Source organism: Triturus cristatus, chromosome 3_1, assembly GCF_964204655.1.
Source record: "Triturus cristatus chromosome 3_1, aTriCri1.1, whole genome shotgun sequence".
NCBI classification, from domain to species: domain Eukaryota; kingdom Metazoa; phylum Chordata; class Amphibia; order Caudata; family Salamandridae; genus Triturus; species Triturus cristatus.
The window spans coordinates 710,065,402-710,082,678 of record NC_140583.1 but is presented as its reverse complement, the minus strand read 5'-3'; the positions used below and the strand labels follow the sequence as shown (position 1 = coordinate 710,082,678).

The window sequence follows — 17,277 nt, the reverse complement described above, 5'->3', positions numbered from 1 at the left end:
TTCCAGCACTCCTCCCGATATTGCACTTCGCATCCACAGACTCTTCCTGAAATATTAACAAATGTTCAAACAGGAAGTGCAAGCTCGTAATCAAAGGAGCTATAGAGCCAGTCCCTCTACCACCTCAAGAGTCAGTGGTGGTGGGGGGGAGGGGGGGGGTTTATTTGCTGTACTTCCTTATTCCCAAAGAGGACGGCTCCCTAAGGCCCATTTTAGATCTGCGGCCTCTGAATCACTACATACTATCAGAGCCCTCCTGTATGGTCATACTTCAACAGCTGCCTCCATTTCTAGAGCAAGGAGACTCATGTCAGCACTAGACTTAAGGAACCCATACTTTCTCATCCACCCAGCACATCGCAAATGCATCCGGTTTGTGATAGACGGAAAACATTACGAATTCAAAGTCCTTCCATTTGAAGTCACAACTGCATCAAAAATGTTCACCAAATGCTCAACAGTGGTAGCAGCTCATTTATGCTGACAGAACATTCATGTCTTCCTGTATCTAGATGACTGGCTGATCAAAGCACGTCGTTAACACAGTCCGATTACCATAAACCTCCGACATCAACTGGGGTTCACTATCAATGTTCAAAAGTCCCATCTTCAACCTTCACGGCTGCAGCCATATCTAGGGGCTGTGCTCAACACTCAATTAGTTTAAGCCTATCCAAATGCAGCCAATGTTCAAAGTTTTCAAACACTGCTACCACACTCTCAAACCAATCAACACTTGACAGTTAACACATTCATGCGTCTTTTGGAAATGATGGCATCATGCATCACCATAGTGCCTCATGCAAAACTGATTCTTCGTCCTCTACGAGAATGTTTGGCATGAGTGGAACCAGTTAGAGGGTCGACTGCATGATCTAGTGTTTGACAGCCACACTCTGCTGTGGTGGAACACACAACTTGTTAAAAGGGGTTTGTTTATCGACCCTGTTCCACAGGTCATGCAATCAGAAGACTCGTACCTCACAGGGTGAAGTGCTCAACTAAAAGATTTAACAGTTCAGGGACTTCGAGGACACCAAACGCCAGAATCTCCATGTCAACTATCTAAAGCTTTAAGTTGTTCACCTATCATACCATAGCATTTCTACCTCCGCTCAGGTTCTCTGTCTGGACCGACAATATGATAGCCATGTACTATGTACAGAAACAGGAGGTGGGGCTACTCTCTACAGTTGTCACGCCTCTCCGGCCTTTTGACATTGGGTAATACATAACAAAAATATGTTAGTGAAACATCTTCTGGGCACGGACAGTGTTTGCTGATCCCCCTCAGCCGGATGCAGTAACAGGTCCACGAGTGGGAACTTAACCTTCCAGTCATTCTCACATACTTCCACAAGTGTGGGGTATCCACACATACACCTCTTTGTGACCGCAGAGGACGCAAAATGCTCAGACTCCGTATCCAGGTTCTCACACCCCCTATCCAAATGCAATGCACTATGGATGAGTTGATGAGAGATTTGTCTACGTTTGTCTACCTCTCCCTCTTCTTCCATTTCTGGTTCTGAGGCTCAGGCAAATGTGTTGCGCCCTCATTCTGGTGGCTCCCACATGGGCTTGTCCACTGTGGTTCACCACAATACTTGAACTTTCAAGTAGTCCCACACAAGAAGCTTCACCTCAACCCGGACCTTCTTACTCAGAACCATGGTGAAATCAGACATCCAAACCCAAAGGGGCTCTAAACCTTTCGATGTGGCTGCTGAAATAATAGAATTCGGTTATCTAAATTTGCCACTTGAATGTTAAAGGAAGCACATAAACCTACCTCTATAGCTTCTTATGCAGCCATGTGGAAACTATTTGCTTTTTACTGTCATAACCCAAAAATGTATCCACTCCATGCATCTATACAAAACATTTATTACTTCTTGCATTTTCCAGCTCTCTGCCCTTGCTCACACTTCCATACTTCTACATCTTGCAGCAGTGGTTGCCTATCTTCAAAATGGGTCACATTTACCCTTTAAGGCTTTGATGGAAGGCCTTAAAAGAGTGATATCACCCAAACCCCACCTGCACCTGTTTGGAATCTAAATATTGTTCTCACAAGGCTTATGGGGTCCACCCTTTGACCCATTGCAAAATTGCCCCCTCCAGTTTCTCTCGTGGAAGTTTACTTTCTTAATTGCCATCGCTTCACTAAGGCGTGTCAGTGAGCTCCAGGCACTAACTTTAGAAGAACCATTTTTCCGACTACATAAGAATAAGGTGGTTATTCGTAGCATCCCAACATTTCTTACAAAGGTAGTGTCCCCTTTCCACATTAACCAATCCATTAAACTGACGGTTTTCTTCCCTCTACCAGATTGATTGGCAGAAAGAGCTCTTCATACACTAGATGTCAAACAAGCATTCATTTATTATATTGACGGGACAAGACGTCAGCAAAACAACTTTGTTGCCCATTTCCAAATCCGGCATTTCCAGATGGATCGTTAAATGTTTTGAAACATGCTATGTCAAAGCCAAAATAACTTTGTCCCTGCCCCCCTAGAGCACATTCTACTCATAAAATAGGGCTTTCTAGGGCAACATCCCCATAGCTTATATTTGTAAAGCAGCTACATGGTTTACACCACACACACACACTTTCATTAAGCACTAATATGTGGATGTTCTAGTCACCAACAGGCTAATGTGGAACAGGCTGTGCTATGGTCACTTATCAAAAACTGCAACCACTGGCTAGCCACTGCTTTGGATGACACTGCTGTACAGTCTATGCAATGCATGTGTATCTACAGCCTCACATGCCTCAAACAGATTGTTACTTTCCTTGTAAGCATCTGCTCCTGACATGTGGTGCTATAGATTCACATCTCTTGTGGCAAAACAATCTAACAATGGTGTTTATGCCCATGTGCACGGTTACCAAGAGGAGTCCGCACCATACCTCATGACTCGAACGACACTTTTTGAAGAAAAGCAACTCGCACACGTGTGAGAGTGCCATCTTTCTTGCATGGTATGCCCCCACTTTTTGCTGAATTGCTGAATGTACTTTGACTGAGTGTACCCTGGACTCCTGCCAATCAGGTGCCCAGGGCCCATGTTCCTTCCCTAAAAACCTCAATCCCAAATTGGCAAACTCTGGCCACTTGTCAGCCCCTGGTAAATGGTACCCTAGGTACCAAAGGCCGTGTGACCAGGGAAGGCCTCTAAGGGCTGCAGCACTCATTGTACCACCCTTAGAGGCCCTGTACCCTAACACACACACACTGCCCTTGCAGGCTGAGTGTCTGGGTACAAGACAAAACCGAGTTGACATGGCACACATCCCTGTGTGCCATGCCCACCACCTACAGTGCCCTGGCATACATCAGCCACCCCTCTAGCTGGGTGCACTATGCCAGTGGTGTGGGCACAGGAGCATGAGCCCTGTGCCCCTACAGTACCCAGGTCCATTCCTGGGCACTGTAAGTGCGGTGCTGCCATTTAAGAGTACATGGTGCTGAGAGCTCGTCAAACACGAACTCCACAGCACCATAATGGCAACACTGAAGACTGACGTTTGGTATCAAACTTCTCAGCACATTAAACCCGCACTGATGCCAGTTTGGGTTTTAATGTACAAACCCCACAGAGGGCATCTTAGAGATGCCCCCTGAAACCTAACCTACAATCCATGTCTGGTCTGCGAGGCTGTCTAGGCTGCCACGCAGCAGACATGTTGCTGGACCCCTGGGTAGGAGAGCCCCCGCTCTCCTGGGCCTGCAACAATGCACATCCTGGGCGAGGTGCTAGGTCTCCTCCCCCAGGATGGATAGGGGGAAGCTTCAAAGGCAGGCCACCTCTGTGAGCTTCCCCAGGTCACTTGCTGCCCCCACTCTGGAGGGAAGCCTGGCTGGAAACCCCAAATAAGGACAGGAGATATGCCAGCCTGCCAACCCCACCCCTCAGGTGGGGGAGACTAGGTGAAGCACATCTCCGGGCCCTCGCCATCTTGAAGATGGAAGGCCCTGCCCAATCAGGACTAGGCTACTGCCCCCCTCCCACAGGGGAGTGGCAGAAAAGGGGGGTGTACCCACCCCAGGACAGGGACCCATTGGTCCCTGCCCTATACCTACCTGTAACACCCCTAAATCTAGTATTATGGGGCACCCTGAACTTTCCTTAGATTCCAGATTCCGAAAAACAAAGAAGAGCAAGAAGAAATAAGACCTTCCGTGCAGCTGCTAAGAGGAAGACACCAACTGCTTTGTCCCCAGCCCTACCGGCCTGTCGACCCTCGAACCTGCTCCATCCCGGCACCTCTTGTGGCCAGCAACCTCACAAACCCCGGAGGACCTGGCTACCTTTTGGCTCTAAGCACCTGGGACTCCCATGAGCAGAGGCTCTGCTCAAAACCAGCTTCTAACCCCTGGCATCAGCCCGGAACCGCAAACCCTGCACACTCTGCAGCCGCCAAGTCTGGCCTGTGCCGGAGTGAACAAAGACCCAGAGGACGTCCCCCCGGCGACTGTGACCTCGAATCCCGCACCCAAGGACTCTCCTCGCCACTCCTGACGACGCCTGCAGCCTCAGTCCTAGGTACCCCCCCGCACCCCCCCCCACCGCTATCAACAGAGGGTAAGATTTCCCGACACCAAAAGGCACCCCTACACCCCGCGGCCCCCTGTGCCCAACTCCTGGGTACCTACCTATCCTCCAACTACCCTCTCAAAGTGGTGGTAGCACCTGAAGAATCTTCGTCCCCGAGCTTGCAGCCTTTTTTCAAACAGGAGCTTTCCCTTTGAAATCCATTGAGCGCCCGAAGGTTTAAAAGCACCCTGCACCCAGCCGCCAGAGTGGCCCTGGCAGTGTAACCTCTACACCCATCTACTTCCCCATTTGCCCTGAGCAAGTGACCAGGAGCCCAGCTCCCACAACCGCGTGGCCTGCTAGTCAGCAGCCACCAACCAAAGTGCCCCTGCCTCCCTTAAGATAACATTGGGCCTAACTCACTCTGCACCCGGCTGCCCCTGTGCCACTGAGGGTGTAACAACTGTACTTGCCTGACCCTGGGAGACCCCTGAGTCTGTGCCCAGAACCTTAACTCTGCCAGTCGAGTACTTACCCAAAAGCCGATAACACAATTTTCCTCCATGGGGTAACATTGACTGGTTTATTCTGAAATTTCTTTTAAGTGTGGAGTTTCTAAATTCACCAAAAATCAACCGAGTAACAAACGAAAATACTCACCTGCTATTAGGAGAGATCCCAGTGCTGGATCTTGGTGCCCAGCACTGACCCTGAAAAATATTCACAACCGTAATTACCAGTAACCCAATTTTCTTCCATAGGAAACCATTGACTGTTTTTCTGTGAAATTTATTCTAAGTGTCGATTTTTGCAAACTTCAAATATTCTTTAAAAATAGTACCAACTGTGAAAACGTAATTACTTACCTGTTTTAGATAGAGGTCCCAGTACTGAGTCTAGGAGCCCAGTACTGGATTACAAAAGTAACGAGAAACTACTTTACCTGCAACTTGAATTTCCTCCCATACGGAATCATTGACTGTTTTCTATGAAATTTCTTCTGTCAACTTTTAAAACAGCAAAATATTGCCTAAAAATCACAACAGTAACTAAGTCGACTTTTATCACTTGTTTCTAAGAACTATCCCAGGACTGAATCTAGGATCCAGTCCTGGAGTTACATAAGTAATCCTGAAAGTAATCTATTGCAAATAACTTAAAACTTCCATTGAGCTCAATGCATTATTGTGTTTGAAATTGTGTTGCCTGTTGCAACAACCTGTAACTATCTACAAAAGTCAATTGCATATTGCAAAAGTATTTAAAGCATCTCATTCTGAGAAAGTATATTTTAATACCTATTGTCTGTTCTAAAATAAAACAGACATATATTTTTTTTATATAAACCATTGGCCTAGAGTTCAGTTATTGAGCGTGTGAGACCATTTGCTGGCTGAGTGTGTGCAACAAATGCTTTACACTGTCCTCTGATACTGCCTTACTGCTCGACCAAGCAGCCACTTTAGAGAGTAAGGTTATATTTAACTTTAGCCCCTGCCAAACCTCTGGGGACTGTGGACTCTGTACACACTGTACCTATTTGGGAACAGTATATACAGAGCCACTTTCTCAACACCTGGGCCCAACACTAGATGGCAGGAGTATGCAAAGCATGAGAATCTACAGCACCACATGACTAGAACAGATGCTTACAAGGTAATTAATATAATTCTTTTATTTTTTATGAACCTAACCTGAGGAACATAATATTGAATCTTTCTCAAACAAACTGTGATTACTTCTATAGATAAGTAACCGCAAAAATAAAGTTGATTCTCCCTTATTTTCTCAGTGTAGCGGTAACCCCCTCCTCCCCCCCCCCCCCCCCCTAGATAATTGAACTACATAACTATTTTAAACTACAGGTAGTTAATTACTTTGGCTAAAAGTATTTGGGTAGTTCTGTGTACTCTGTCTTGAAGCTATGACTCAAGACCCTCAGGTTTGCTCAGGTGTTGCTTAGGGAGAGCAAATGGTGCAATTTTTCGGGCACACACAGCATTTTGGCAAGCATGTTCAGGGTGATGTTTGTTTATATATTATGTCATGGACCTAGGTGACAAATATGTAGGCGCTGCCCAAAGCATGACCCTCCTCTTCCCCCATTTTATAGAAATGCAAGTTCTCACCATCACAAACCTTTAAATAATATGATTGGAGTCAGATGTGAAAATATTATCTGTTCTACTGTTGCATTTCTTCCAGATTGTGGATTTCTTAAAGAAAAAAGATGATTTTGTTGACTTAATTATAAAGCACATCGGAACTTCTGCTATTATGGATTTGTTACTGAGATTACTTACGTGTATAGAACCTCCACAACTCCGGCAAGATGTGCTAAATGTAAGTGCATTTTGAATGTTCAGTTGTCATAAATGTGGAAGTCGTTGGTTGAATTGTTAGTTATGACCAATGCTTAGGCCTATGTTAAAAGTAAGTAAATTGGAAGTACATAACTATGTGATCCGAATAAAATGGAGAATATCTAGGATTTTGACAGCGTTTTTCTTCCTTTTAGCCTTTGGCCTTTCCCCTCAGTACTGTGCTCAGGTGAGATCCTTCTGCTTTCACTCCTAAGTTCCTTATCTAACATGGCCCTTTTGTGCAACCTTTAAACCATGTACTTATTATAGTGGTTCAATTTCACCAACGCAAGTCTAACTTCTTGGCACCTTACTCCGCTTCCACTGTTTTGACAGTATTCTGGTAACATATGAGATTCTTCTTTTGTATTTTACTTTTCTTTACCAGTTGTGGAGTTGCATTTACTACCTCACTGGAATGTACTTTTACCGGCAGAGCCAGAGGTTTGTCTAGAGCCCACTCCTGCATCTCTTGTATGGTTACTTTGTGTTGATAATGAGACTAGAAATGTCCTCTTGGGTGTTCGGACACATCCACTTCTCCTTGGAGTGAACTATTCTCATAACTGATGAGTCACACCTCTGTGCTCTGCATAAAGCCCCTCTTTCAAAGTGAAAGCTAGAGTACCCTGTAAACCTGTCATGGTGTCTGACATCTTGACTTGCTTGCAGAGCTGCTCCATCATGAATAATGGGAACGGCTTTGGCGGTGGTGGAATGATTTGAAGGTCCTACCACTCCGCAATATTGATGAGGTGTGACGAGGGAATAGTCTGCCTCTCCATGGAGGGCACTAGATTTTTGTTGGACTTTTAGGTGGCTTCTTGAGCTGTCACACTAGCTCATTTTACTGACCTTATTTTCTGAGGGTGGACCCTTTTTAGACCATGTTATCACCTCTAATGTGGTAGATTTAGACACAGGTAGGTTCTTTATTTCTTGCTCCTGTGTAATGGATGCGAATCACAAGGCATTGCCTGTTTCATTTCTTAGAGCAACATTTATTTTTATAGGCACTCCACTTTTGGTTTGAAGAATTACCCATTTTGTGAAATGGCAGCCCTTTTATTTGTGTGTTTGAGAAAGATACAAGTGCCTGAGTTTTGAGTGTAGATAGGCTGAAGTTTGTTCTTGCCAGAAGAGGCGCACCCCTAAGCATAACAAACATGAGCTTGAGCTTGCTGTATTTATCTCTAGCTCCATTTCTGATCCTTGTACCGGCAGTAGTATAAGCACTTCAGATGATGGAGCAGAACTGCCAATCAATTTGTCCACATGCTGAAAACTGTAAAGGAAGGCACCTTGACAGATTTCTCACCAGACCTGCTTTCTCCTTACACTCACTTGATTTGGTGAACCTTGGAGGATAACAAAGGATTCTCTGACACTGGCATTGTTCCTTGCTGACATTCCAGCATGGACACTGACCCAAAAGGCTCTGCAAAACATATGCAGAATCCGGATTTAAATATTAAAGATATGATTTTGAATTTTTATTCAGAGTGATACATGTGAAGGATATGGAGTACAATCAGTCCGACTGGTGCATCGTTTGGGCATGAGAGTGAAGACCATTAGTTGTTTGGGCCATGGCAGAGCGCATGCATTGAGAGCCCAAGGCAGTCTTGCAGACTGTGTAGTTGATGGAATACTGTGAGTTCGAGGCATGTGGGCTGCTGAATTCATATCTGTGCATAGATCACCGCCTAGTGTTGGGTCGGGATGATTGCACATTGTTGTCCTGGAAGAGTCTTCGAAGTATCACGAGATAGGTGACTCCTCCCCTGGACCACAGTGCGCATGGACATCCTCTCCATCCTTAGATTGTTTTTTTCCGCCATTGGGTTCGGATGTGTTTATCTTAGCTCAAGTTAGGAAAATTCAGTTTAAGGCCAAAAGGCCTTTAGTTATCGTCGGTGCTGTTCCGTTCGGTGTCGACTAGTTTCTTTAGTGCTTTAGCACCTTCTTCCAGCTTTTCGGATCCGCTTGGTACAAACATCAAACTTCGATCGACGATGGAATCGAGAACTCCATTCAAAAGGTGTCCTTTATGCCATGCGAAATACCCACACATCGACGTCCACCTGGTATGCAACAAATGTCTCTCACCGGATCACGATGAGTCGAAATGTATGGCCTGTGCCCGATTCCGCTCAAAGAAGACTCTCCGGAATCGACGGGCAGCGAGATTGGAGGCGCAGCAATCGGCGCCTGCCCCAACCAACATCTTTAGCACCGAAGACGAGGACGCCGAGAGCGTGGAAGACGAAGACTCCAGCCCCGCTTCCGAACACGATTCCCGATCGGAAGACGACGATGAGGTGATCTTTCAGAGAGAAGAAGTCGTCGAAGAGGTAGGAGACTACGATGAGGCCTTTCGGGCCGAGGAAGATAGCTCCAGCGAGGAGCTAGGCCCACCTGTCGATACGGAGGCCGAACAAATAAGTCGTCCTAAGGCTCCGGTCGAGGGATCGCCTTCGGGCCTTACCCGAGATCAATCTCCCGGTTCTTTGGCCCCGCTTTCAGGCCCGGCCTCGAACATTTTGCAAGAGCCATTATTATCGAAGACGACTGGATTACATTCAGCGAAACCGAAACCATCCATCGCACCAGTTCCATCGAAAACGAAAGTGAAACTGGTTGTGATCGGCTCGAAGGCCTCGAAGCCCTCCACTCCTTCGACGCCGGCAAAGGTCATCGTCTCCGACCGCGCAAAAAGGGATTTCGGTGCCGAGCTCACCGCAGCGGATACGGGTGCCGAGCCGAAGAAAAAGGCCCTCGGTTCCCACAAGGCACCTCGCCCTCTGGCACCGAAGACATCGGCCCCAACCACCAAGTCTGCGTCGACATCTAAAACAGCGGCGCCTGCCAAGTCATCGACTACAACAAGCGTCGATACCTCCCTTCGGATCGATGACCCCATGACTGCAAAAAAGTCGGGGGCCTCTTCGACGCCTACCTCCAAGGTGCCGACTGGCTCCAAAGAGCCATCTGCGTTCACCGTGCAACAGGTCTCTGCATCGTTGCAACGCATCAGAGAACGGGCAGCCCTCCACTCTACGCCGGGGCCCGACACGCACAAGGCTTCGAAAGCACCCTCGGCGCCGACCAACATCACGTTTGGGTTGCCGCCGCCGCCCACGGCGCCGAAACTGTTCGAGATTCGGACACGTGTCCGCCAAACACAGTCCCCATCCACAGGACAAACCGATCTCGAGCCTTCACAGCCACAATTTATCGACGCCAACACTGGTAGGTTGATTCTCCGCAAGCGGAAAATCACACCAGAGAGGGGAATGGACTCCTACAAAATTCCTCTTAAACACAAATTGCCAGCAGGGTCAGAGCCAGTGCTTCATGAACACTTTCAACCCTTCCATCAGGATCCACCGTCCTTTTCTCCTACGCCTTCAGAGGCAGACGCAGTAGAGGACTATCTAGGGGATGATACCACCTACCCTGGGGATATCGATCCTAATGATCACCTGCAAGACCCAGATCAGGCATGGGATGACCCCACAGACCAGGGTACCGCACCCGATACCCATGACACGCAGCTTTATAACATCAAGACATCTCCCACAGAGGACACTGCTGCCTTTAATGCCCTCATAGAACGGGCTGCTGCCAATCATGGAGTAGAACTCCATTCTGACACTGTCGAAGAAGACTTCTTGGTGGACACTTTCGCCTCTTCCGAAAGAACTGTCAAGACTCTGCCCATGTTAAAAGGAGTTCTCAAGCCTGCAAAAGACATTTTTAAAGAAACAACCAGGGCGCGGGTGCTAAACCCCAGGATTGAAAAAAAAAATACAAGCCTGCACCCGGAGACCCTATGTACATTAGGGGTCAGTTACCTTTGGACTCCATGGTGGTTACTAATGCTCGCAAAAGAGCCCACTCGCAAACAACAGGTGATGCTCCTCCCCCAGACAAGGAGTCCAAGGTGCTGGAGACATCTGGCAAACGGATTGCAGCGCAAGCAGCGAACATCTGGCGCATTGCCAACACATAGGCACTCCTGGCCCGTTATGATAGGTCCCACTATGACACACTAGAGTCACTACTCCAACATTTGCCAGATGAATATAAAGAGGCAGCGGAGCTCCTCATTAGAGAGGGACAACTCCTTACCAATGCATCCATCAAGTGCGCACTGGATGCAGCCGACACAGCGGCGAGGGCAATCAACACAAGCGTCATGTTAAGACGGCATGCATGGTTGAGAATCTCAGGCTTCAAGCCGGAGATTCAGAACAATATCCTAAATCAACCGGTCAACCCAGACTATTTATTTGGCCCTGAAGTTGACACTACCCTCGAGAAAATTAAAAATGACACTGCGAAATCAATGGGGGCTCTGCAGACGCAGCAGTTTCGTAGTGGCTCCTTTCGTCGCCCCGGGAATAGAGGAGCAGCTAGAGGTCAGGGGTCACAGCAGCAATACACTAAAGGAGGCACACAAAGTACCTATGATAAAACCAACAGAGGTGGATATCGTGGCTCCAGCACCAAGGGCAGAGGACGTGGTTACGGCAACACCAGGTCCTCCCCCAAAAACACAGTGACGCCCTCTCCCTGCCCCCCGACCACATAACACCTGTCGGGGGGGAGACTCCAACGGTTCCTGTCAGCGTGGAAAGCCATCACCACAGACAGGTGGGTCAGGGACATTATCCAGCACGATTACTGTCTCGAATTAACATCCATTCCACCCAACATACCGCCAAAGCACCGTCCTATGTCCGTAGAGCACTTGGCATTATTGCAGCAGGAAGTGCTAAGTATGCTGCAAAAAGGTGCAATAGAGGTTGTGCCCGTCAACCAGCAGGGGACAGGGGTGTACTCTGTACTTCTTAATCCCAAAAAAGGACGGGTCGCTCAGACCTATACTAGACCTGAGACCCCTCAACCGATACATTCTCTCAGAGCATTTCCATATCCTCACCCTACAGCAGGTTCTCCCGCTACTCAGTCAGGGAGACTTCCTAGCCACACTGGACCTAAAAGATGCGTATTTCCACATACCCATACACCCTTCACACAGGAAATATCTCAGGTTCACCATTCAGGGGCATCACTATCAGTTCAAAGTTCTCCCCTTCGGAGTAACAACAGCACCCAGGGTCTTTACCAAGTGCCTAGCAACAGTGTCGGCACATCTACGAAGACAACACATTCACGTCTTCCCTTACCTGGACCCGACTGGCTTGTTCAGGCAAAGTCAGCCCAGCAATGTGCCAGCCACATGTCCCTCACCATTCACCTTCTTCACAGTCTGGGATTCTCACTAAATTACCCAAAATCACATCTCCAACCCGCACACGTATGACAGTACCTGGGCGTGACCATAAACACTCTGGCAGCCACAGCTCAGCCAAATTTAGTGAGGATCAACAGCATGCAACTGCTGATCTCCAAGTTCAAACCTCAACACTCCCTTCCTGCGCGAGTGTTCATGCAGTTGATAGGCATGATGGCCGCCTGCATTTTCATAGTCCCGCACGCGAGACTACATATGCGCCCGCTTCAGGAGTGCTTGGCACGTCGATGGAATCAGGCTCACGGGCAATTAAAAGACCTAGTGTTGGTGAGCGGTCGGGCATACAACTCCCTGCATTGGTGGACTCCACAAAACCTTTGCAAGGGCCGACCGTTCCAAGAGCCTGTTCCACAAATAATACTGACAGCGGATGCCTCTCTCCAGGGTTGGGGAGCTCATGTACTCACTTACACAGTGCAGGGATTATGGACAACGCAACAAAAGAAGATGCACATCAACGTTCTGGAACTGATGGCAATCTTCCTAGCCATGAAGGCATTCAAAGTACACTTAAGCAACAAAGTCGTGTTGATCCGGACGGACAACATGACTGCCATGTACTACATACAGAAGCAGGTAGGAAAACACTCTCCACAGTTGTCTCATCTGGCTCAGAGCATGTGGAAGTGGGCCATTCAGAGGAACATATTCCTCATGGCGGAACACCTCCCCGGCAAGGACAACCAGATGGCGGATCTGCTCAGCAGACACAGCCACCAGATGCACGAGTGGGAGCTACATCCGTCAGATCTCCAACCGTACTTCCAACAGTGGGGTCATCCAGAGAGAGACCTATTCGCCACAAACGAAAACGCAAAATGCCAAAGCTTTGCCGCCAGGTTCCCACATCCGCAGTCACAGGGCAATGCGATATGGATGAACTGGTCCGGCAGATTTGCGTACGCTTTTCCCCCAGCGCCATTAATACCGCTAGTGGCACGCAAACTGTGACAACACTCGCTGACACTCATCCTAGTTGCTCCCACATGGGCACGCCAACCATGGTACACCACCTTTCTAGAACTTTCCGTGTTGCCGCATCAAAGGCTGCGGATCAAACCCGCGCTTTTGACGCAGAACCATGGCGAAATTCAGCACCCAGATCCGCAACAGCTGAACCTGGCAATCTGGCTCCTGAAGTCTTAGAGTTTGGCTACCTTAACCTGCCACCTGACTGTATGGAGATCATCAAGGAGGCCAGGAGACCCACTACCAGGGCTTGCTATGCGGCTAAATGGAAAAGGTTTGTCATTTACTGCAACAACAATGACATTAACCCGCTGGACGCATCCATTCAAAACATCGTCTGTTACCTCCTACACCTATACCGATGCAATCTGGCATACAACTCAATACGTATCCATTTAACCGCGATAGCAGCCGATCTCCAAAACAGGCAGCACCTCTCTTTATTCAGAGTGCCTGCCATCAAAGCCTTCTTGGAGGGACTCAAACGAGTAATCCCCCCAAGACACCCACCGGCACCAGTGTGGAACCTCAATTTGGTCCTCACCAGATTAATGGGTCCACCCTTTGAACCTCTCCATTCATGTGAAATTCAATTCCTCACCTGGAAAGTAGCCTTCCTGGTGGCAATCACTTCGTTAAGAAGAGTTAGTGAACTCCAGGCACTAACCATTCAAGAGCCATTCATACAGGTTCACGCGAACAGGGTTGTACTACGTACCAACCCCAAATTCATGCCCAAAGTGATATCGCAGTTCCACATGAATCAAACTATTGAACTGCCTGTTTTCTTTCAAAATCCACAGAATGTCGCAGAAAGAATGCTCCATACACTAGATGTAAAGAGGGCCCTCTTGTACTATATAGACCGAACTAAGGACTTTGGGAAAACAAAACAACTTTTCGTCGCCTTTTCTCCACAACACAAGGGCAACGCCATTTCCAAAGCAGGTATAGCCAGATGGATCGTTAAATGTATTCAAATTTGCTATCAAAAAGCTAAACGCACATTAACGATTCCCCCACGAGCCCACTCAACACGAAAGTTAGGGGCGTCCATGGCTTTCCTAGGAAACATTCCTTTACAGGAAATATGTAGAGCAGCCACATGGTCCACTATACATACATTTACCAAACACTACTGTGTAGATGTACACTCAAAACAGCAGGCAGCTGTAGGACAGGCTGTTCTCAAAACTCTTTTTCAGACTGCTGCAGCTGGCACGGGTAGCCGCCGCTAATGGAGGTACTGCTATGTATTCTATGCACAGATATGAATTCAGCAGCCCACATGCCTCGAACTGAATATGCTACTTACCAGTATGCATCTGTTCTTGGCATGTAGGGCTGCTGACGTTCATATCGCCCACCCTCCTCCCCGGCGCCTGTAGCGGCTGCAGCACTCAGAATTACTGTATAGCATGGTCATCACTTACTGTATCTACTCCATCACTGCCACAATGGCGAAAAACAATCTAAGGAGTGAGAGGATGCCCATGCGCACTGTGGTCCAGGGGAGGAGTCACCTATCTCGTGATACTTCGAAGACTCTTCCAGGACAACAATGTGCAATCATCCGGACCCAACACTAGGCGGCGATCTATGCACAGATATGAATGTCAGCAGCCCTACATGCCAAGAACAGATGCATACTGGTAAGTAGCATTCAATTTTCAACCTGGGGGAAACCGTGGGCATCAGCAAATCAGCACAGGCTGATGTCTGTTTCTTGCGTTCTGTTCCCTTTGTGGATCTAGAGCTCCACACCCAACTTTGTTGGTCTTACGACGACTCTTGACGCTTTTCATTGTGCTATGAAATGATGTCCACTAAAAACATGGTTGACGCTCTGCTGAGACTACAGGAAGCTAATGTCTTTCATGAACTCTTAAAAAATGTCTTTGGTTCTTCGTCTCCAAGTACTACTTAAAGCCGTGTTACAAGTGTGACCTCATGCACCCTGAGGCTATTCGGGGATGCAAAACGTTGTCTTTGAGCATGACAAGAGGCCACGGTTGAGGGATAGATCTCACTCCAACCAAGAAGTAGATTTTTCACGGGAGCGTATTGTGACCACCACGACTTGAAGTCTTTCGGTAAACCCAAGTTAAAGTCTTAACACAAGCACAAGGAAGCCAAGAGGGACCGCATCATGTACTTAAAGCCTGCTCCTGTCTGGAACCTTAACATTGTTCTCACAAGGCTTATGGGTCTACCTTTTGAACCTCTACATAACCGTGCATTACAGTTTTTCATCGAAGGTTGCCTTTTTTATTCCTATTACTTCACTAAGACATGCGGATGAGCTGCAGGCATTAACCTTAGAAGAACCCTTCTTTCAACTTCATAAAGATAGCTGTTCTTCATACAAACCCAAAATTCCTTCCATAAGGGGTGTCTGCTTTTCACATTAACCAATCAGTTGAGTTACCCGTGTTCTTCCCTCAACCTGATTCAATAGCAGACTTACACTTTGTTAAAAGAACACGATTTCATATTGATAGAACAAAAGGTAATCCTATCTCTAAATCCAGTATTTCTAGATGGATTGTTAATGTTTTCAAACTTGCTATGCTAAATCTAAAATAACTTTAACTATACCCCCTAGAGTACATTCTATTCACAAAATAGGAACATCTATGGCATTTTTAGTCAACATTCCCATCGTCAACATATGAGGCAGCTACATGGTCTACACCACACACATTTACCAAACATTGTGTGAATGTTTTAGCACGTCAACAAGCTAATGTAGGACAAGCAGTGCTAAAAACACTTTTTCAAACGACTGCAACACTCACTGGTTAGCCACCGCTTTGGGAGAATGCTGCTATACAGTCTATGCAAATCATGTGTATCTCCAGCACACATGCCTTGAACAGATTGTTACTTACCCTGTAAGCATCTCTTCTTGGCATGTAGAACTGTCGATTTGCATGTGCCCTTCCTCCTCCCCGATCACCTGTGGTTGTTGCAGTTCCTATTATTCACATGGACCTTTCTAAACTATACTTAATTACTCCATTAGCACCCTCTTGGGGCAAAACTATTTTACAATTGAGTTGATGCCCATGCGCTTTATCACCATGGAGGAGTCCCCTTACCTCATGACTGGAAAATACTTCTAGGAAAAATACTTGCAAGCATCCTGGACCCAACACTAGATGGCAGGAGTATGCAAAGCATGTGTATCTACATCTCTACATGCCAAGAATAGATGCTTACAGGGTAAGTAACATCCTTTGTTGTATTTCTCACCATGACAGGGCTTCTTTCATTGCCTGGGTGATGACAGTATTGTCGAACGAGCCTGGATCCACTGGACATCCAGTTGTTCCTGAAGCGGCCTGATATGCAAGCAGCAGTTTGGAATCCATGGGATGCTTGCAGATGGCATTACCAGCATAGATTTGTACATCCTCACTGAAATGGACCTTTTTTTTTATTTGAGTCGTTGTATGCAAGATCTTGTGAATGTGTTCTGCGGTAGGGTAAAGTTTTCCTATCCTGGTGTTCAAAACAGCCCCAAGGAACACCAACGATTGACGTGGTATGAGTAATGATATTTCCATATTGATGTGTAGCCCCAGCCATTTGAAGAGCTGTCAAGCCCATGTACAGGTATGTGGACCCCCTGACTAGTCAGTATCCAGGTAGGGATAAACCGGATGCCCCTGTGGCCTTAAGATGGTGGCCACTGGTGCCGTGCACTTCGTGAACACTCTTGGTGCTGATTGGAGGTCAAATGGTAGTACTTTGAACTGATAGTGGCCACCTAATATTTTAGGAGCCGTTGATGCTTGACATGAATGGGAATGTGAAAATAGGCATCTAAGAGATAGAGAGCGGTCATAAAGCCTTATTTGTTGATCATCAATAGAACCTCAACCTCTTGCAACGTCAGCATCCTGAAGGGATGGTTTTTGATATACTTGTTCAACGTCTGAGATCTGACATGTCTACATTTGCCACATTGCTGCTTTTTTATTAGGAAGAAGCCTGAGTAGAAGCCCTTTACGCAGTGCCAGTGTGGAACTTCCTCTAATGCCCCCTTTAAGAGAAGCACTTAAATCTCCT

The 17,277-nt window shown here is 47.2% G+C and overlaps 1 protein-coding gene across 25 annotated transcripts in view; it reads left to right on the top strand.

Annotated features, from left to right (window-relative positions):
- The window catches only part of PPP6R3 (protein phosphatase 6 regulatory subunit 3), a 1,519,855-nt gene that overhangs the window by 185,118 nt on the left and 1,317,460 nt on the right, over positions 1-17,277 (top strand). For all 25 annotated transcript variants that reach the window (XR_014978878.1, XR_014978880.1, XR_014978879.1 and 22 more), the window contains one exon: positions 6,754-6,891. Coding sequence is in view for 20 of the 25 variants with exons in the window: in XM_085644788.1 (XP_085500914.1) it covers positions 6,754-6,891 (138 nt within the window). In the remaining 5 variants the exon portion in view is untranslated. The remainder of the gene's footprint in view (positions 1-6,753; positions 6,892-17,277) is intronic.